A 24195-nucleotide genomic window follows, 5' to 3' on the forward strand; every position below is an offset into this window, starting at 1 on the left:
GATGGTGGTCGACGATTCGAACCTCTCTTCAATGAAAACAGTCAAGTGATACCTCTGGTACATCCAGTACCTCCCAAATGTGAGAACTGTACTCCATCTGGGGCGTAATTTGCGCAATACAAGATTTCTCAACAAAAAAATATGTTTTATATTTCCAAACATTTTAAGATTTTATTTTAATCACGCCGTCGTAGTCGGTCGAGAGGTTAATCTCAATCGAAAAATAAACCTTATAGCAATCCAAACCCTGGCCTCGCCAATCGTTACTTACCCTCAACAATCGCATTCTACACTCCACAATATATTAAACGTATAAGAGGATCGAGGCTGACGTCAACAGATTCGTATTGCTATCACGTTCAGGCATATAATAGTTATATCAATACAGCTTTGACTCTAGTCTTAAATTAATTGCTTTAACCGCAATACGTCTTTCAAAATAAAATAAAGATATATTTTAGAATATCAGTTGTCAGGAATTTAGCTGCATTGTCTCGTGTTTTATGTTCTGTTTTTGTATTTTAATTATTGTTTTTGTTTACTGTTTTGATTAGTGTATTTGTCACTTTCAGATAGTTTGGGTCCACTGAAAATCAGGGAGACTGTAACTGAGAAGGTAGTAGTTTGGATTACATTGTTTTTTTAAAAATTAAATATGTATATTTCTTGGCCTTTTGTTCGATTCCCGGCTGTGCACCAATGGACTTTCTTTCTATGTGCCCATTTAACATTCGCTCGAACGGTGGAGGAAAACGTCGTGATGAAACCGGCTTGTCCAAAAAAGTATTAATCAGGATGCTGATCACCTACTTGCCTATTAGATTAACAAAATATTATGAAACAGACATGTACTTTTTATTTATTTCTTCTCGGCCTTGTACATATGTGAATACAAGCAATCGATTGTACATAATATAATACAAAAACAGTAAATGCTTCCTATTAATTGCATACAAATTATTTTGCTATATTTTTTTATTAATCTAATTTGTTCGAGTTCGTGTGCACAGGCCCTAATTAGATATTTAAGTTGGCGCTTGGGAGATAGTACTGGTGACTCTAGCTGGTGCTAATACAGCGAGCAAATACTGCAATACACTGCCACAGGACCCAAACGTCTTAAATTTGGTTAAGAATAACTAATTGATTTTAAAAACTTAAATTACTACATATTATTAAACCTACATCTTTAGGCTACCGGTGCAACAAGAAAACCGAAAATTAAATGATGATTAATTAATGTAATTACTACGCTATGAATAAATACAAATTATATCTATGAATTTAGATATTTTTTTGTGATTTTGCCGACTGTTATAAACTATAGGCATTCATTTAAAATAATAGGTATTTTTCCCTTAGGAATCAAGAATATTGCCAATTAAAATGAAACTTGGCAAGCATCGTTATTTTATACTTAGGAGTTATTGTAATTTTTCTAGAGGCTCTCTTGTGTATTCTAGCGAAAGAAACAGATATTCTTATACCTTTGTTTGTTATCATTGTTAAACTTATTAAATATTAATTTGTCGATGTTTCAGTACGTAAAATTGTCTCACTGTTATTGACAGTATGAGAAATACAGTGTTATTGTAAGTAATCTGTGAAAACATAGTTCTAAAAAGTCTTGTACATAACCACTTTGTCGTATTCCACATTATGACTGGTTAATAATTATTCATTTATAAATAAACTATAATTGAATATTGAGCAGTGTTGGCCTAGTGGCTTTAGCGTGCGACTCTCATCCCTGAGCTCGTAGGTTCGATCCCAGGCTGTTTCTAATGGATTTTCTTTCTATGTGTGCCTTTAACATTCGCTCGAACGGTGAAATTAAACATCGTAAGGAAACTGGCTTGCCATAGACCCAAAATAAAAGTCGACGGCGTGCGTCAGGCACAAAAGGCTGATCACCTACTTGCCTATTAGATTAACAAATGTTCATGAAATAGATACAGAAATCTGAGGTCCAGACCTAAAATGGTTGTAGCGCCATTGATTTATTTTATAATTTAATATAATGATTTATATATGTCAGTCACGTGGCACAGTACGGGGGAGTCGGATTGACTATGAACAGTATGCTTGTAGGTCATATGTCGAAGAAATCACTGTCTAATGTCTAATAAAATAAAATAAAAATATTATCTTGAAGTTTAAATTTTATCGAAATATTTTTATTCGGGTTCTACTTAGCAAAAGGATGTTTAATACAAATTGCAGAATGGTAAATAACACGTAAAATCATGGTGTGTTAAAATCATGGCGCATGACTAGTGCGACGCCATTTTGTATAGATAAGCGTATTGCGGGTTCTTAAAATTACGTATAACTTGAAATTTTAAAGCCAATGGTTAGCAGAATTAATCATATTGTTATCAATATATACATGGTTCTATGGTCATTAATAATTAATCTCAAAAAGTTTTTAAAATCTTCTTCAATAGCATATTGCAGTATACATAAATAAATTTAAAAAGCAGTTGTATTCACCATAGCGTAAGGATATTTATTAATCACAACAAATAAAATAGCTTAAATAGCAGAGTAAATTAAACAAACTGTTATGTTATACCTTTATTTTTAATTAAACAATTTTGTGACTTATATACATTCGTGATATTACCTATGATTATGAATAAACTTTTTAATTCTATTACATAGAATCTTTTACTTACCAAAAATATCATCCGAAATAAAATCATACCTTAGATATATTTACATATTAGTAATAATGTTTAATAAAATTCTTATCGAAGTTATAACTATCTTAATATACATTTTGGGGTTATACATAAAACCTAAATTATCACTCTTTTAAGTAGCTATTTCGCATTTTCCCCTCATATTCACACTATGAAAATAGACAACATGGTTTTGTTGAAATTATGTAATGCCAATGAATAAAACACTAAACCGTCTAATTCTAAAAGAGGATTTAGTTGTCAATTGTCAGTTGCGTCAGAGACGTATGACAGCTGACAAAAGATAAGTGTGTGGGAAAATGGCGGTTTAAGTCGACTTAAAAATAAAAAAAAAACAAAATCAAAACGCATTTATAGAGGGCGTAGTTTTAGTCAAATTGAACTTTTTTTCTGATACTATTTCGTTTCTTTCAGCCAAACTACGTCTACACTGTGATATAAAGAGATGGACACTGTAGACGCTGCAATTAGGCTAATTTAATTTTTATGAATAATAATGTGTTTCAAAACATATTTTAAATAGATAATTCAGTTAAATTATTTATTTGACTATTGAAAATATATTAATCACCTAACGATTACAATGATTGTATTTAGTATAAAATTAGATAAACTTTTGTTATTATATCTTTATATCATTTTCGGTAATCAATAACATTCTTTAATAAGACGTAACCTTTAAACTATTGAATGTTTTGTCCTCTTCCCTCGATGTCAATGTCAATGTCAATTTTCAAATATCATTTCTGAATACCGTATATTTTAAATTTCACAGTTCAAGATTCAAGTACTATTTTCGTATTTTATTATCCTCTTGACTTTTATTACAATTTTACTGCGGTTATTTTATGACTTCCGTTATATTTATGCTTGTTTTATAAATGTGTATAAAATTGTATTGACTGACGTGTATAAAAAAATAATGTCAAAATATCTTTTTAAATATCAATAAACAGATTATTAAAATAATGAGTTTAGATAGTCTGTGGTACGTTTTGGCAACTATTATACTACTTGACTTATAAAAGGATACATTTACAAATTCTCCCAGTCTGTAGTTGCTTTAGGGCCACCAAGCGAAACGACGTGTTACATATTAATTTGTATCCCACGCTCAAATTTTTATTTCAAACATTTTAATTCATATTTCATTTTTATTCATCATTATTCACAACACGCAATTACCGTCTCATAATCTTAACGTACTTAAATCAACTTACGGTAAATAGGTACTACATATGTGGTAAGAACTATGCGATTTATACCTTTTATTTAAATGAATAAATTGATATAGTAGTAACATAATGTCAACCAAACATGAGTCAACAATATCCTCGATAAAAACACATCCATTACAAATTTCATCCTTTATATATTGTAATTAACTAACTAAATCAAATCTCGTTTGTTAAACTTTGTTTGCCTTATCCCTTTGACCACAGTCCATTGAACAATTGCTCAACTTTTCAATTGTCAGTGACAACTGTGTGTGGCAAAATGGCTGCTTGCTTGACATGGAATTAGTTAGAGACTAGAATTTAATAGATAAAGTATAAGTAAATATAAGTTGGAAAGGCGGGTTATATAAATAATATATAGATTTGATTAGAATTCCTCTTCTAGCCAGGAATTTTATTTTTTAAAGGTGTTTACGTGTTTTAGTTTGTTTGAAAATAAAAAAGTTAGGAACTTTTTGACAAAAATTCAATTAATATCATTTGTGATCTGTTCTTAAAGCTAAGTTTATTGATAGCTATATATATTTGTAGTAAGGGTCCTTGAGACGGCTCCATTTATATAAAACATATCAGATTTACCTAATGAATCTGAGAGGCTTTCTTGATATATATTCCATTGTTAGGCAAAAATATCTGAATTTTTATATGAATTTTCAGACAACGTCGTACAATGTATGTATACAGCGTTACTCTGCAATTTCCAATGGTTAAGCCACTTAGAGAGCCGATTCCAATAATTATGAAGTCATCCACGTAATTCCGAATCACATTATCTGTAGCGCTGATGACGTTTGGAATAACGTGGTACGATAATATTGTAAATTACTGGGTAACTGTTTTATTGATTCGTGATAGGCAAAACAGATTTACTTTGATTCATTTTAAGTGTTTTAGTGCGGAATACCTATTTAAGCCTACATCTTAGTATGAAAGTCCTGGTTATTGTTCGCTATACAACGCGAACGGCGCCTATCTCAGAGTTTCGAGGAGCCGTTGTTTAGAAGACGAATACTGCTCTCTCGTCCGACACTAGTCCTGTAAAATAATAAGCTTGAAATACATTTCTTAAAATTTCACAAATATTATTGGTAACTTATTATTTATCATTGTCTTTACGTAAATAATTATGGATATAAATCTGTTAAAATACCAATTACTTTGGCCCTCGTTAAACATCGTGTTGCAAAAATTAATTGATAAACATAATACCAACAGTATAAATTATCATTGTCTCTTTAATTTATGTCATGTATGTATATGTACCAAATATGTAATGCAACACACCAAATAAAATAAATGTCAGTTATAATTATATACATATATAAATATATACATTACTATATATACTATAGATATCGTTATATTTGCAGTGCATACGAGAAGTACCTAACTGCTTTAAGACCCACTTGAGTCAAATCTTTATGTGAAGTGAGATGTAGTCTATTAGATGGACCTGCCCAGGACCTACTTAAACTTAAACAAAACAGCTTAAACAGACTCATATCTAGGGAAGATAAAGGGGGGCAAGGAGTTCCACTACCTTAGCTGTTTTTATAAAAAAAAACTAACCAAATCGTGTAGCGCTGGGGGTGGCAATAACGAAGGGGTGAAACTCAAACGTGCTTCTAGATGATGACTTTAATTACAATTCAAAGGCTGGCAACGCACTTGTGAGCCATCTGGAAATGTGTATCCATGGGTATCAGTTAACATCAGGTGAGAAAATATATATACAACCCCGAGTCAACATAGAACTTGATTTTGACGGTGAAGTCGAGATTCACATTATTCAATATCGAACTTTGGAATTACATAATTTGATGGTAACTTGCACATAGCTTGTGAAAGATGAACACGCTTATATCTCGTGTTCATGTCGTGTCAGACATCGTGTAACATGAACATGTCTCGAAAATTAAGAACTTCGTGTTTAATACATTTTATACTATCTGTATAGCCTGTCTATAGACATCACAATACATAGATCACTGGTGGAGGAAGGCATGGGAGAGGAATGAATGGATAAAGATGGGGAGGCCTTTTGGTGTGTGATGTGTGTGTATACACCACAATAGTTTAAATTATAATAATGATTATGTCTTTAAGTAACTTAAGCCGTACAATTAACAGCCTAGCCTTATTACCAAGCAACGCCGTTTAACTAACAGCCTGAAAGATATTCAGCCGTAGTGTTTGTAACAACATTTAATAAACTGACTCGCTAATGCTTAGCATATTCGTATACATACAGATACAGTGATTCATGTTATATATATATAGTAGTGTGCTGTATAGTATATGGTGTCAACTACACCATATTGACAGTTTGTAACGTTAAGGCGCTAGATGGCTGAAAGTGGATTTAAATAAAAATAAACAGACAAGAAAAGTAATGAAACTAACTGAAAACTGTTTATTATATATTGAAAAGTACGCGAAACGTCGGAAAAAATAAAATTTAGAATTATGTAAATAACTATAAATTTTAAAAATTAAAAAAGTTCTAAAAGTGTTTTTTTTAATAAAGAGGTATTATTATTATGGCTATACTTTACAAAATAGGTTTTGTTATGTAATCTTATACATTATTTTAACAGTACAATGCTAATCTAGATGTAATATATTATTTTTATTAACTGCCTCAAAATCGGGAAGAGTATATTTGTACATAGTTTTACACAAAGAAGGGAGTGAAGGCTGGCAACTCATATGCAATTTTATGAAAGGTCATCGCTGTTTTCATTTACCATTATTAATTCATGAATGCAAAGCCAGTTAAAAACTAAGCATTTTGGTACTGACGATATTGTATTTAACCTTTAACAATTGCAGAGAAAAAAGTAAAAATCAAACCAATGCTTAATATTCCCGTTCCCATGTTCCGTTTCCGACTAAAAACTTTGCTTTATCCTTTATTTTATTATCTTCATTATATTAGGATGTAATATGTTTATGTACATATTTTGTTTTTAACTAGCTTATCCCTTTGTTTCCTCTTGATGTATTTGTTTATTTTCTCTCGCGTGTAGTTTCCCAACCTTTCACTTGAATTTGGCATAAAGTTAAAATTGTTGCCATAACGAAAAATAAAAACATTGTCCTTTTATTTTTTTTATTATATTTATTAACATCCACACTACATTATTATTATATAACGGAAGTATCTACACTGTCTGTGTAGAGGAATCCATTGATATGAATAAAACATCAGAAGATCGATTACTACTAATGAATATTTTAATTAAATCAGCTGGCGCCATCTTTAATCGAGTCCTTGAAAGAAATCGCACAATGTGTGACGTGAACAGATGTTAACGAGTGTACGTGACGAATTGTAATCGCCCTGCATTGAAGAATGCTTTGAAATCTATGCTTTTGTGCGGTATTCGATCTTATTTTACGGTCGATGCATTTTCAGTCTGTAATTCCACAGATTAGTGAAGGTTATTTTTAACATCAAACTACAGATGAGGTTTGTAATTTGGCTAAAATGTTCTGTGTAAGGAACACAAGAAAAGAAAATATTCACGACATCAAATCAAGTATGTGGCACATTTCAGTCTGCTTCATTACCTTCTGTGCTCTCCGAAATAATATTTAGGAAACAATCATTATCATTACTATCTTACTAATTACTCATAATCTGTATCCGATTGTTCTGAGACCCTAAAAACTTTTTGTCACTGTTTTTATTGAGGTGGAAATGGATTTGCGCTGTCCCCGAAAGTTATAGGTGTATGTGTGACTCGATCCACACCAGAGTCTGCTATTCAGATATTGGGTAAGCATTAAAGCCACCTTGAGCAAAGCTGCGTTACAGAGGCTCTGTCGTCGTTCTCGCATTCTACCGAGGCCTCAACGGCAGAACTGTTAGACTTGAATCCTTTAATGCAGTTAACACTACATAGGTAGGAGATAACTTCCGCTATTTATTGCGCGAATTTCTAACCTTAGTATTAATCCTAGAGCGCTTCCTCTTTAGTTCTGCCATCTCCTTCTGAAGCATTACTTGCTCACAGAAGGATATTAATAACGTTACATAACGATGATTTTAACGATGAGTTATAAAGTTAAAATAAAATATAAAAACTGTAATTCATTATCATTATATTATTAATGTATCAAATAAAACACAAAATATAGCAACGAAATTCATTGTTTATACATTTCCCTTTTGAATAAATAATGAATATTTTGTTAACGCGTTTTTGTTAACTTACCCGAACATATTCAGAACAAAAGCATTGTTTGTATCAATTAAACAAATTGCAAAATTTTAATGAAAAGTACCGCGTACAATTAAATTATTTGTTCATAGCCAATGAAGGCGTTATCCATAAATAAATCAACGCTCGAATAACTTCCGAAATAATCCGCTTCCGAAACAATAAGGAAGTACTCTTTTGAATACAATAAAGCCAATTTGTTTGTAGCTAAATAAACATTGAAGTTAAAATACAAAGATGTCTGAACTTAATATTTCAGTATTAAGTCATAAAAACGTAGCCAAAGATCTTGATGTATATTGTAATCATACTGTTGTAACTATTATTTTATCAATATATGATCTGGCGACATATAACATATTGAACTTGATGGTTTGAGACTGTGTACGATAAAAGACTAAGAAGAGACAGGAAGATAACTTCATATTCCAAGGAGATTTTTTGATTTTTAAAGAGAATGCCTTACGGGAAAATTCAACCAGTTGATTATTACTTCGTTACTGTTATAATAAATAATTTGTAGTTGAATTTTGACATAGCTTATGTATTGAAATTTTATTCTACCTATGTACTGCTTTCGTAAACATTATACAAAAAATACAACTATTCCTTCTAGTACGTTCACGACGAAGCTTCTCGTAGCACTTGAGAACCTTTTTGTAACCCCAAGTTACGACGTTACGCTTCGAATGACGAACGAACTATGTACATCAAAATTGAGTCTACTAGCCCAATAAATTTAATTGCATTTATAGTTGTGATTTAATATTGCTGATAAGTACTCTGCGACATCAGCAGCGTGTAATTAGTGTAAGCCATATTTTTAAAGGATTCTCGCTGTTGACTATTACAGCTCAGCTCGAGCTGTTTTGGCAGGAATGGGCATTTTCCCGCGAGCTGCAATGATATAAAATGAAAAAAACATTAACAAAGGCCAATATTTTTTTATAGTAGGTATATTAAACGAACCTACGGGATGCCCAAACGGACAGTCGCAGCTCAAGGACACCCATTTTAGTGGCCTTGGCGGCCTTTGAGGAATATTTACTTTCTTTAAATAATTGGTAGTCGATTCCACAGTTCGCTAGTTCACAAAAGAAACTGTCTCGTAAACCGGACCGTGGAGTTTCAGCCATCAAGGTTGAAGCAAGAGGGTCATTTATTTTTAAAATTGTTTTGAAAATGTATTTATTTTATTTCAAATCTTTAGCTAGGCCTTATGTCGTGTAGACAGTCCATTTTCCAGTTTAGGGATAATGTAATATTCTAATTGGAGTAGACTGGCTCAAATCTCTGCAATAGTTTTTTCTTATTTTAGCGCCATCTCCTTGCACTCTACTCATCGAAGGTTGGCGATCATCATGGCTGATTTGATTTCGGATGGCGATGGCTAGATACGAATAAATTGCAGACATATTTTATTGTATTAAATAAAATGTAAATGCTGTAACAGCAGAACGATTCCTCGAAACCGGCACGTTGACCAGACACGTGCCTCGACGTCAGTGATCTTCCTTAGGGTACCGTATGTAATTCGCTTCAAAATAATGACTTTGTGCTTTGGCCAAACCATTGTCTAAAGTTTTTCAACCAAGACGTCTGCTTCAACCAAGACGGCTGTTCTCTTTCTACCTGCTCTCGCCTTGTCTGATTAGTTGAAGGAGCTCGTTTTGTTAGTGTTACGTAAATGTTGTTACAATAATAAAAATCTAGACTAACGGAGATCAAAAAATCACTATAAAACATGGACAAAATATGTAACATATCAAAAGCCTTTTATTTCAGATACTTTTACACTTAAACATTTCTATCACATCTCGTTATTTTTAAATTTGCGCGGTTCTAGCAAAAGCCTCCACCAATTTGCACTGTGCTTCTCTCTGCATCGTACCACCGCCGTTACCATGGTAATATATCAAAGATTACTTACGTTCTTGGAACCATGCTAATATTGGTCTTCCGACTAGAGTGTAATCTCCGAGACGTCGACAATGATAGTGACCCTCGAGTACCATGTGCTGATGGGGTGCGGCAGAAGAGGTATCTGGAAATAAGGATATATTTAGATAAGGGAAATAAGAAAAGCACCACAAAGAAGGTGGAGGGAAGATGTAGATGTTATCAGGAAACCTTTACGCGTCAAGCGGTTCCCATATATAGTATAGAAGAAAGTTTGTATATCAATTAATATGATTAACGCGATTGAGTAGTTTTAACCCCTAACGCAATATCCGTGGCACATAGGTCTTAAACGAATAGACCGATTATAATGCGGTGTTTTTATAGAAGAGACGAATAGGCACCGGGCATGAGGCTCACCTGATGTTAAGCGATACTGCCGCCCATGGACACTCTAAATGCCAGAGGGCTCGCAAGTGCGTTGCCGCTTTACAAATTGGTACACTCTTTTCTTGAAGGACCCTTCGTCAAATTGCTTCTGAAGTACATCACTATGGTTCTACATAGGGGTGGCGCGCGGTAAGGACTGCCTTAAAAAACGCTCAGTTGTTGTTGTTGTTGGAACGACGGACGTCAAGGCTATACAGGAATTTCATATTCTACCTTGACGTCCGATGATGACACTCTACTGAGTTTTAATGAGAACAACTCTTAGAAGATTCAGAGAGACACCACATCTCTACACAACGCCAAGGGATCGACGACGACAAATTGGTGATCGACGTTGACGTGATCAAGATGGTTTGTTACTAGCTCGAAGGTCAACTTAAAGCGTTGCTAGAGAATTTGTTACGTCCGAATGAAATATTTCAAAGCAATAATGAGAAATAAGTAGGAGTCGCGTCGAATGCCAACCGTAAATCCAATAATACCGTGTCAAAACCAACAGTTTAATGTCCCAATGAAATTTATAGCCGTTGGAATATCACAAAAGATTTGAGATATTAAATACGAATTTATTGCGTTGAAGTTATGTGTTTAATGAAGATTTATTTATTTTTACCATATTCAGACGCATACAGAGAACATATAATATACAAAAATATAGTTATTTAAGTCCTAAAACATGTGATCTTAAAATATACAAGAAGATATGACTTCACAAATTTGACACACAAAATAGAATACAAAATAATTTCAAATTAGCAAGAAAAAATGAAAAACAAAAAGAACTAAATAGAAACGTAAACCTTATTAAAAGCGTGATACACAAAGTTACGGTAAGTAGGAAGATTGTTGAAAATATATCAATATTCTTATTAATGTTAGTAATTAAGTTACATTATGGGAATTAATATTAGAATTAATGCAAGCAAACTACATCTATAATAAATTAAATAGGCTGCTTAACATCTACCCGCTCACCGTCTACAATCTATAAATACGACTAAAGGCTTATGAACACACCCTACGCAGAGTTAGAGCTTCTTCTGAGACCTAGTATGTAGTTACAGACTTTATTCATTCACTCACTGACTCACTCACTCACTCACACACTCAATTATGCACTCAAGCGATAACAGTTAAAAATCAATAACAAAAAAAAAGATGTAACTAAATTATATATAAATTAAATATTTTAAGGAATGTATAATTAAGTTTGTTATGAAACAGCTGGAAACCCTGACACAGGTATTTTTTATTTAAAAAGGTTCCCAAATCTTACACATTGTAATGTAATTGTACTTAAAATGAATAAACACATATTTTATTTTATTTATTATTATTAATTATATAATAAAAATAAACCAGATAACCATAATATGATAAAAATAAACCAGATTCAGAAATACAAATATGTAATTTAAAAATAATACATTTTTGCTTTGCAAAGTCATCCACAAACTTATACACAGTTGTAAACGAAGCGCACGACTGAAATTGGTCGTATAATTATTCCCATCAGATACAGCTGACCATGATACCCAGTTATGAGTTACCGACCCAGAGAGAGATCCTTCAAGATATTCCTTCAAGAAAAGAGCGTAGCAGTTGTTAAAGGTGAGCCGCCAACCCGTTTGCCCCCTGTTTTAGAAAAAAATTAACGGAATGTTAATTTTAACTTTACCTGAGTAAAGAAGTACTTTTAAATTAACATAAGGTTTTTTTTCGTGGGAAATACGTTACGCATGCCCTCCCGGGGCACGGTTGCCTGGTGGTGGAGGGTTATGTGGGACTCGCTGCTGTGCATACCCACTAAAACCCCACGGCGTCAGCAGCAATCACCCGAAGCAGGACACAGTGACAGCGTAGCCTCGTCCGACTCCAGCCACGGGATCAGCCGTTAAACTCACGGTCCTCTATAGCCACAAATGATGTGGAATGGACCTTGCCAAGGGCCATTCACATCGGCCAATTCACCCTATTTGTGAAGCTGGGGGAGGCCTGCTACAATGCTTCAGCATTTCCCCAGAGGTCATACCAGGGCCAAGTATGGGGTAAGTACTAATAGCTAAATATACCATACCGATTCCAACGCGTTTTAGATCTGGCTACATTATCCGTAACACTGATGTCGTAACTTTGAAATTACGCGAAACAAAAACTTATAATTTGGATCGGTGTTGCTCGATGTTATTCTAATAACAAAACTGTGTGTGATTTTATTTATTGATACGTTCTAAAACAATGTGTATAAGAAATTTATGAAAATATGACATCACAAATTTAACTAACATACACATAATTTATTTAGAACATAATTAATCAAAGGAAAAAATTTAAACAAACAAACACAAAAAAAAAAACCTAAAATTAATTGAAACTAAAAAGATAAACAATAAAATAACAATGATAACCTGAACTAAATGAAAACTTAAACCACATGATAAACAAGGTTACGGTAACTTGGCAGACTGTTGTAAAACACAAACATTTTCATCGATATTAGTATATTAGTCAAGTTGTAGGAACATAGCCTCATAGATCACTGGACTATTCAAAGAAGCAGATAGGCGCGCCGTACGTATAGAAGACTTTTCGTTCGAGTAACTCTAGGATAACAAAGAAAGGAAAATTTTGTAAGAAGTTAATGATAAAGTTAAATATTTTATACCTAATAACATACGATTGTAACTGTCCTACGTTATTACTGCATGAATTATTTCTATTTAATTGAATAGTAGAAAAATATATGTCAAATTGATAAATATAATTTGTATAGTAGAGTTAGCGATAATTTTACGAACGGCTTTGTCTGACGAAAGTATGTTTAATCAAATTAAAAGCCTCTATCGTCCGCGGTCCGTGTTGGTTACGAAATTTAATTCATCATTATTTGAATTATAAAGTAAAAAACTGTTTTAGCTTCCAATTGGATCGATGGGTGAAAATCCAACGTACCAAAGAGGGTGTGAGGAACTACGTTAAGAAGCGGGAAGAGCTTGTCTTAGCAGTAGTAACAATTTATTAATTTGAAGTGAGTTGAAAATGTTTCTCGTAGAGCATTGTGTTTATGTGCGCATGTAACATTAGCTCGAACGGTGAAGGAAAACATCGTGAGGATAACGGCTTGCCTTAGACCCAAGAAGTCGACGATGTGTGTCAGGCACAGAAGGCTGATTGCCAATCAGATGATCACGAAACAGATACAGAATCTGAGACCTAAGAAGGTTGTAGCGCCATTGATTTGTTTTATTTTTTTTAATGTTTCGTATATTTTTTAATTATTATTAACACTTCGGTTGCATTAAAAAAATACACAAATAACACAATACATAAAAACTTATAAATGCAACGGGTGACCCTATCGCTAACAACAGATCTCAGATAGTAAGAGAAAAAACTAAAAAAGAAAACTTAAAAGAATATTTACCTGTTAAAATGTTTCCGAAATATGCCGCTAGTGCAGTACAGGGCTATGGGGTTCACACAACTGTTGAGGAATGAGAAACAGAACCCAACTATGCGTAGGGCAGACCACCAGGCGTTGAAGTCCTCTTGGGCTGTTGGACTAAGAAATAAATTCATTAATTAAATACCATTGCAAGTCATCAATTATGTTATAATAATTAAATTATAATAACGCTTTTAAAGCTTTTTTCAAATATTTATGGCAACATTGAAATTTCATATAAGCGTTCGGAAGGAAGTAAGTAGTAACTGTTCTTAGCCAGTGCCAGATAAGATGTGACATTAAAACTGGGGGGTGTTCGGAAGATGTATTTCTCTAACGAAATTATCATTGTTTTTTTTTAATGTAACGGGCAAATGGGCCCACTTGGTGTTAAGTGATACCGCCGACCATAGATCAAGAGTAACATTACCAGAGGGATCGAAAGTGCGTTGCCGGCTTTTTAAAACGGTACGCTCTTTTCTTGAAGTACCTAAGTGAAGTTAGTTCGCAAATACATCGGTTTGGTTTTGGTTTTTTTCCACAGTGGTGGTGCTGGGCAGAAAATACTCAGTTGTGGAACGACGGATGACGAGGTGATACAGATGCTACGTAAACTGCCTCGACGTCCGATGATGAAACTAAATATGGTTGACAATTATAATTTTAATCAACGAATTTATTTTGGATGATACACAATTTGAAGTAAACATTCACTGGTAAATATACAGATATACTGTTTATTGAAACAAAAAACGATCGCTAAGCGCGTTTTAAATTTAATGAAGAGCCTTTTCTATTTACATAACAATAATTAAAATCTCGAAACACTTCAACATTGTTTCTATTTAGACAAGGATGTGAAAGAATATTTCGTTCTAAATACGCGTTTTTTAAATTTATTTATTTATTAATTTGATATAAATATAAATATATTATAGCGGTCATAAACAAAATCAACTACTTGAATTAATTGATTAAAATTTAACAAAAACAAGGCAGGATAATGTTTTTCAATCTTAAAGGTACACAGTATGGCAGGAGAAACCCTTTTTTATACAGAACTGCACAGACGTTTGGAATCCCAGCTGATGTTAATTGAGATATCTCCTATTGGACCTGTCCAATAGATGCCAAGTTAATCGCTGCATAAATGAACCTATATTATACTGTCTAGAGAAGATGAAAGAGAGAGTTTATCGTTTCCTTTGCTGTTTTCATAATAATTGGATCCTCCAAATCGTGCAGCACTTGGAGATGTCATCAACAACGGGGAGAGCCCAGCGTGCATCTAGATGAGCGATGTTATTGATTTATTCTTAAATAAAGCTCAAATCTCAAAACAAGATAATATGTTTTGAATGCTATATGGATAATGGAGTAACTCACCAGTAATAGAACCACATCATAAAAACATGTGTCGGGAGAAAGCACGCCGCGAAAACAACCACGAAAGCCAGCACCGTCAAAGCCACTTTTCTTCTAGCTCGCATCTGAAAAGAAAAATCATATTCTTTTGTTACGTTTGCATGTTTTCTCACGATGTTTTTCTTCACCATGTAAGCGAGAGTTTAATAGCACAGACAGATATTCCATTGGTGCCAAGACGGGGATCGAGAACCTTCGATCTCGGGTATAGTCGCTCGCTAAAGCGACGAGGCCAAAAGTTTTCTGAGATGGATAAATTCTGAAGTTACAAACTACTTAAAAACAGAAAACATGACAAATGATATCATATTGAACAAAGTTACCTTTTTTCCACCACACCATTGTAAACTTTTCTTAATGATTATGTATTCAAATAAAAAAAAACATTAATAAATTGGTCTAAATAATAAATAAATAAATCTTTTATTAATTTAACAGTGGTTTAAATAATAAGGTTTTAGTTTACTCAAATTAACTTAGTACATAGAGGTAAAAATGTTGCAATACGAAAGCACATATTGAAAAATCATAGAACAAAATAGAAAACTTCGTTTATGTGTTCAAACGACTAAGGGAAACTATTAACCATGATACGGTTATAGCTGCTTATCATGCACTTGTTTCATGTATACTTAGATATAATTATAGTTAAGGGAAATTCAGTTGAAGTAGGGTAAAAATTTATTAGATAATTATTATAGTTGTGTTGTGTGTACCATTATTTTAGAAATGTGTATTCTTCCATAACATAAATAATAATTCCAAAACATAAATATTTTCAAGTTAATGGGAATCTCTCGAAGTGAGCATGGGGAGAAATTGGCTTAAATTTTTTGTATCTAAATCAAGGTCTATAATAATTTACCAAAAGCAGTAAAAGATCGTACTACTAGAGCTTAGAGCTAGACTTATGTAAATAATTATAAGTTTTTAATAATAATACATAGCTTTAATCCGTCAATCGACTTAATGTACTGGAAACTGTAATGTTTTGGAAAAAAATATTATTCTATTATTGATTATTTTCTTGAAACATTATACTTAATATTAATTCGACTTACGACGACTTATATTATATATATTTTAATAAAGTGTTTTTTTTTGTTATTACAAATAATATAAGAATTGACTAATTGATATGACACATATATGAAATTCCTTTAAGGCACGCCATTATGATTCGAACTTTCGATTGTACCACCATAAAATTTTTGTGTATGGTACATACAATCTACAAATAAATTATTATAAGCTGCAAATGTTTGAATTACATATTAAATAAATGTATTTCATATATCCATTACTAACAACTAACTGATAAGTTTTTATAAAGGCCCAACTTATTCTAGAACTTTCGTCACCTAATAATATTTTTTAAGAAACCTTTTTAATATCTAGACGAACTTTGCTGGTTAGAAGTCCTAAGAAACTTCGAATTGAATTATTTATACTTTGGTAATATCTTAGTGTAACATTCGGATTCTAAACATAATATAAAATATTTGACCTCCTCCGAAAAGGCTATGGTGTTAATCGATTTCTATAATGATGTTGACCTACTAAATGGTCCTAAACTATTCTATAGTCCAACGTGATAAGAGTAGTCCCCGTCTTATATTTTTTATTTTTACCCTTCCATCATTAACCACTATTATTAGTACCGATCTTTAAATGGCAGAACGTTTGCCTAGTCGGCTAGTTACTATTTAATGATAGATATTTATTTGTAATACAGTGTAAACACTATATATCGATACTGAGGGGATTGCATTTTACGGCGTTATAGAGAGTTTATGACTTCTACTTATTAGTCATGGTCAACAACTTTCTTAGAAAGTTCGTATGCCTAATGCAGACAGTCGAGTTAATTGCGGGCTAGGCTAATAAAGCGACAAAAGAACGTACACAGCTGCGCAGTTTTGACTAATTTTAGCAACTTAAAATGTAGATTATTACTCAATTGTTGTCGTTATTGAGAGTGGATTTAATGCTATGAAGAGTGTATCATTGTATGAAAGAAAAGCTAAACCAATCAAAGCCAATTGATTTAGACGCTTTAGGGAGTTCGTCGGTAAAACGATGTTACATGGTCTTTACATTGTATGTTATTATTAGCAGTAGCAGTGTTGGCCTTGTGGCTTTAGCGTGTGACTTTCATCTCTTAGGTCGTAGGTTCGATTCTCGATTGTGCACTTTCTTTCTATGCGCGCATGTAATATTCGCTCAAACGGTGAGGGAAAACATCGTGAAAAAAACCGGCTTGCTTTTGACCCAAAAAGTCGACGAAGTTCTGTATGTGTCACAAGATTACCTAGATTAGGCTGATTACCTACTTGCCTATTAGATTGACAAATGTTTATGAAACAGATACAGAAATCTGAATGCCAGCCCTAACAAAGTTGTAGCGCCTTCGTTCGTATAAAGATGAAAGGTCTATAATAAGGCAATATTCTATTATATATCTAACCAGCGTTCAGTCCTGGCTTCCGCACCGCTGGATACTTATAATAAGACATACTATCATAGACGTTGTTGTAGATATTTATGTCCTCTATAAAACTGTAGTATATTACTTTGCTCTAATGTCAATAGTATCTAGCATTTATTGTATCTAGGCTTATATTCTTATACTTCAACTGTATGTGAAGATTTTTAATTGGCCAACATTGTTATATATATATATATATGTCAGACATTACGTAATAAACGAACACGATACTATACGTTTTATTAGAATGGCAACATCAAGCAATGCCATTCGCTTCATTAGATTGGTAACACCATGCAATCTTACAGGTTGTGGTTGTCAATGCGTTAAAGTCAATTTGTCAGTAGTGCGTAGAATCGATCGTTGAGTTCAGACTGTAGTAACTCTCTGATCGGCGCTTGCGCTGGACGTGCGCACTGTGTTTAAATATTAAGTTATAATGTCGGACGACGGTAGTAACACTAATTTTGCAATTATTAATTGCGTTGAATCTGTGAAATATATATACATCTATTTCTGTATTGGGCTGTTAATCTTCTTAATAAATAAAATATTGTGTAGGTCCCCTTATGTAGCTCTATATTTAACGTTAATCGGGGATTTTAACGGTGAAGGAATACATTGCAAATCCGTCTAGTACTTTTCGAGCCAAAACGAAAACCTCGAAACATAACTTTTTTAAACCAATAGCGAAACCAAATAAAATATTTAAAATGTAACATACGTGCTCACATAAGCCACGCTAGCGTAACCTTGTTAATTCAGGAAGATGTCAATTTGCCTTACGAGGGAGAGATGATACAATAATACTTTCCACATTTTCAGTAAGACAAACATAACAAACACGTTAATAGGACATCATAATAATCTTTGGCAGCATTTCCTTGCAGTTTGACGATACGTTGAGCGAGGAAAGCACCAGCTCTGGGGTCACTGGTAATATCTACCAGGCGCTAACTTAAATCTTTAAATGTAATTAGGTTTGTGATGTATTGTCTAAAATGATGTATAACTAGACAATACCTAAAAGGACTTAAAATAAATTATGTAAACACTAAAAGCATTTCCTTATAAAACGTCTGTCCTATACATAATTAAGTCTTATATGCCTGAATTTATTGTGTATACCTATGTAAGGAAATAATTACATTTCTTAGATTAGATTCTTTAGATCATAATACTTGTTGTTGTCTCATCATCTTCGGACGAGATATCAACAGGAATAATCTCAATCGAACGGCGCTTACAGGTAAGCTAGTTTGATTAATCAATTATCTATTATGTGTTAACTGATGTTTCATTTTATTTGTTTGTTACTCTGTGGAAAAGACGCTATTTTTGGCCTGTCATTTAAATTTTAATTCGAATATTTATTAGTTAGAACATTTTGGATTAGAAAAGAGATAGGATAGCAGTAAGTGTCAAGCGAAATAACAAACTCTATATGTTGTTTCATAAATTAAATATTTCAGCAACATATTTGAGTTCATTCGTCATATATTTAAACATATTATGTTTTTAAATCCTAAAAAGATATTTAAAACATTTAACAAATCTTTATATATTACTCTGTCTTTCGGCTTGATAAAACGGTAGTTTAACGTTCAAAAGGATAATAGGATCCGCAAGCATGTGAACCAAACATTTACGACATCCAATGTCTAATAACTATGTCTCAATTTGAGTGTTTATAAACCTAATAAATAAATAAGCAAATTTGTGTGGGAGTCACCTCAGAATGAGAGTTGAGACAGCGCTGAAACAGACGATTAAACGTATAAGAGTCGCTAGAGAAGAGCGTACCTTACGGGCCGGCAACGCATTTGCAAAACTCCTAGCACTCAGGTGTTCATGGGCAGAAGTCACCGTGACCACGCACGCTGTAAAGCACGCAAAACGTCGGAAAAAATTAAATTTAAAATTATGTAAAATAATTATTAGTTTATAATAATACAAATAGCTTTAATACGGTTAAAAAAATTGTTTCTAAAACATATTTCAGCAACACAGTTAAGTTTCATAATACCATTATAACATAGTAACGTATGGAATACAGCTGAATCTTTTCTCGTTCGATTGCATGCGAATATATGTCTATGTTAAAAAGGAATGAATGTAATATATCGTGTTTGCCGAACTCTTATGGAAATATATTATATATATATCTTATCATTGAGTAATAATGCGTACAGATAAATTTTATCCATTTCACTCTGACGCAATCTCACAAACACGAATAAAGGCTATGTTTGTATGTTTAATTTAAAGCGTTATTGACTACACTACATAAAATCTTTCTTGTATGAAGAGCTAGGAAAACGTTTAGAAACTACATAGAATTAGAAACATTTCGGAACCTCTTACAAATTTAATACTATCTTGGAGGCTCTATGGAGCGCTAAGCCTATAAAATTCGATATGAATGGAAAGAAAGCGGTAATGTTCATAAGTTATATTACACTGTATTGTGATGAAACGGGGTAAATTATGAACTTAGTTTTGTGTTTTAAAAATAAATACTGGATCATATTAAAAATTATTTATTCAGTTCAGTACAACTGTAAAACATGGTCAAAAAATTGAATAAAAGTAAATTTTTGCTTCGTATTTAGTTTTTAAATACAATATTGATTTCTTAGCAATAGACATACATCAGTGGCGCTACAACATTTTTAGTTCTTGGCCTCAGATCATGTTTCATGATCGTTTGTCAATTTAATAGGCAAGTAGGTGATCAGCCTCCTGTGTCACGCAGTCGAATTTTTGGGTCAAAGGTTGTTAGACGATGTTTTTCTTCACCGTTCAAGCGTATGTTTAATGTGCAGATAGACAGTTAGTCCATTGGTGCACAGCTGGGGCGAACCTTTAACTTCAGGGATGAGAGCCGCACACTGAAACCTCTAGGATATCTGAACGGAAATTGCTGTTTATTCATAACAATGATTTTGTAATGCACCTACTACGTGTATTACAGTCAACGCGAAAACCGTCACAGGAACTAATACACGTGTAAGTTTCCAATTCAGTGATTCCTGATTTATTTTCGGTCACGCATTGATCCTTTAGTGTTTCGTAATTCTTCATTACGTAAAGTGTCCGATTAGTGTGACCGTGGCAGTCAAATAACCATCAAGGGATAATAAAATGGAAAACCAGTATACCAGCGGCGCATATATAACTTTAAAAATTAAGAGAGTCAGAGATAATGCAACCAATAATGCAACCATCACGATGCCATCACAAAAAAAGAAACTTGTAAAAAACCCAAGCTTGTTCTTGTAACGTAAAACATTTAGATCCATGTAATTTCACGTCGGTTAATTTTTATCAGTATATACTTAAAATAAAAAGAAGAAACAAAAGAAGCCATGCCCCCAGATGTGATTTGTTTAATTAGAATCGCAACAGTAATCACAATCATGCTACAGGTTGTAAATTGTCAATGTCTCAAAGTCAATTTGTCAGTAGTGCGTTTAACTAAATATAAATAAAATAAGGAGGCAAACGAGCCTGTAGGACGGCTATACAATGCCACCAGTCCATGACACAATTTATTAGTGGATGTGATGCCCGTTTGGGAGAGGAATGCAACGCATATGCACTTAATATAATTTATTTGCGGACGTATTTTAAAATATATGATTACGTAATTCACACAGTTTCTATATTTAAATGCTGTTCTCAGACCCTCTTCAGTATAAAATGCCAATTTAATAGACTGTGTCAGTTGTCAGTGAGGTTCACTGTCAGTAGACACGGGTTGACGTTTTATAAGCAACTTTGAGGGGACAGTGATTTAAGTAATTCCGACAATAATTAATCTTTAATCCGTATTCGTTAAAAATAAGTCGGTCTTCAACCTTTTTGTCATGAATAAACTTTTTAATTATTCATTATTCGACATAAATAGATATAGTATAGTTGTCAACGGGTATCCATCTTAATTATTTTCAATAGTACCTCAGTAGTGCGGCCATTTTGGTTTGTATTACATTCATAGTTGATATAATATGTAAAATTAAATGAAAAGTGACGAGCTCACCTGTCTTTGTGTGCCCTGCATCTCCCCTGGTACATTCTGTGTGCTCAAAACCAGGTGTCGGGCCATCAGCACGTAGAACAACGCGATGACAGCCAGCGGAAGGGAGTAGTAGATCAGGAACTTCATCAGCACCATGGTACGAGCGTAACTCTCGCCCCACTCCACGGGATACGGGTAGCATACTAAAAACTGTAATTGATTGTTAAGATTTTTATAAAATTTTAATATATAAATTTTATAAAAAATATAAATTTTAGTAAGCCCACCATTTTGGTAACTACATACCAACATATGGATTATTTTGCCATTTTACTCTGTTCACTGTTCCTAAAAACCTAAGTACTAATTTAAATTTTTCAAATTTTCAGTTAATATAAACCTTCCTCAGAGTTCAGTTTAGTTTTGTGTTTAGACTTAGACGAGTTAATTTCTTTTTTATTATAAAAAACAAAAGACTATCTGTATATATACCAATAATAATGGAGGGGACCTGACAAAGTTGTTGTCAAATAGTCAAACAATTTAAAACATTAAGAGTACATTAACTCTATATAATATTAATGTGAAAACGATTCCAAAATGACATATTTTCGAGCTTGATGAAATACTAAAACATGTATCACAGGAAGTATTATGATGGTATATACGTATGGTTGGTCTACTACATACTTAAAGTCTTGCAAGGTGACGACCACCGAGTGTTTTCCATGTAACTATGGTACATGTGCGACGGCGAAGACCAAAGTTGTTACCAGTCTGTTGCACAGATCCTCGTTAACAAAAACGTTGCGCCTACTGAATCCAATATTCGCAGAGTGACTTCATAGTAGCGATATTGACAATTTTATGTATTCAATATTATATTTTTATTTTGACATTATCGTATTGGTTTACTGTAAGGATGATGTATGTATTTCTGGAAATGAATTGCGGTTTTGGTCTGTAAGAACATTCTAGTCTCTCCACTATCTCCGCCAGCATGATATTGCATACAGCATGCATGACGGAGGAGTGTTCTTCGGACGAACTCATATTTTATATCTTTTGTTAGGTTGTATTTTGTTTGTTAGTTTAGTTAAGTCGTATAATCATCAGAAAAAAGTTACAGTCTTATAACTGTCTTCGTTCCTGCCTACCAGACTCGTAATCGTGCTTTGTTTAAGTTCTCCACATCAACTAACTATGCAAAAAAATCAGTTTTGTATCGAGCAGCCCGGTCATACAACAAGTATTAGGTCGTTACATATGAAATTGGCGTTTTGTATGGGAGGAACAAAAGGTCGAATATTTTTAAATATAATATATTTAATTAATCAAAGTATGAACTATTGTTTTCTATGCACTTTTGCCATCTCAAAGGTAGTTCATTGATCCGCTTAAACATCATAAACATATCCGCTTGATGGATCCGCTTCCACAATAGCCTTTCCACATCAACACTAACTATGCAAAAAAATCAGTTTTGTATCGAGCAGCCCGGTCATACAACAAGTATTAGGTCGTTACATATGAAATTGGCGTTTTGTATGGGAGGAACAAAAGGTCGAATATTTTTAAATATAATATATTTAATTAATCAAAGTATGAACCATTGTTTTCTATGCACTTTTGCCATCTCAAAGTTATTCCCATAGTTCATTGATCCGCTTAAACATCATAAACATATCCGCTTGATGGATCCGCTTCCACAATAGCCTTCAATACTTCATTATCAACTTGTGTCTCAGGCCGTCCACGGGGCTTGTTCTGCAGGTCGAAATTTCCAGAACGAAAACGTTGGAACCAAAAACGAACTGTGTTTTCTTTTGCAACATGACCGCCATACACATCATTCACCCTTCGAGTCGTTTCCGCAGCACTAGTGCCACGGCGGAACTCGTACTCGTAAATAATGCGATACATTAAGTTTTCCATTTTGTAAAATGAGTGACGCAAACAGAAAAAAACAATAGAAAAAAAATGAATGACGGTCATCGAAGCACAAATACATGAGTAAATAGCTGTACAAATTTGAATTTGAAATTCCTAACCAAAGAGGAGGTATTTGAGGTCAAAGTGGCCAGTACGACAAAACGCCAATTTCATATGTAAGGACCTAATATTTAAGCCTTGACTTGTTTAAGGGATCGCTAGCTAGTATTAAGAATGTTCATAGCGCTAAACCTACATCATGAGCACACCCCACATACACCTCTCTTTCACACAACTGACAAAATTAGAAATTACTTGGTTAAATATATTTCATAATTTCTATTGAATTTTTTCTTTCGTAAATGT

At 33.2% G+C, this 24195-nt stretch overlaps 1 protein-coding gene across 2 annotated transcripts in view; it reads right to left on the reverse strand.

Moving 5' to 3' along the window:
- Positions 1-4393: 4393 nt before the first annotated feature.
- Positions 4394-24195, reverse strand: part of LOC123713471 (neuropeptide CCHamide-1 receptor) — a 132741-nt gene continuing 112939 nt past the window's right edge. The window contains exons 5-9 of one of the 2 annotated variants that reach the window (XM_045667149.1): positions 21919-22107; positions 15350-15453; positions 13943-14080; positions 10100-10213; positions 4394-4978 (exon numbers count right to left, since the gene is read on the reverse strand). In XM_045667149.1, the coding sequence (XP_045523105.1) occupies positions 4918-4978; positions 10100-10213; positions 13943-14080; positions 15350-15453; positions 21919-22107 (606 nt within the window). In that variant the 3' untranslated portion in view covers positions 4394-4917. Of the gene's footprint in view, positions 4979-9502; positions 9560-10099; positions 10214-13942; positions 14081-15349; positions 15454-21918; positions 22108-24195 lie in introns of those variants that run through there. The other variant, XM_045667150.1, reaches the window with a different exon arrangement.

This window comes from Pieris brassicae, chromosome 8 (assembly GCF_905147105.1).
Source record: "Pieris brassicae chromosome 8, ilPieBrab1.1, whole genome shotgun sequence".
In the NCBI taxonomy this organism is placed as follows: domain Eukaryota; kingdom Metazoa; phylum Arthropoda; class Insecta; order Lepidoptera; family Pieridae; genus Pieris; species Pieris brassicae.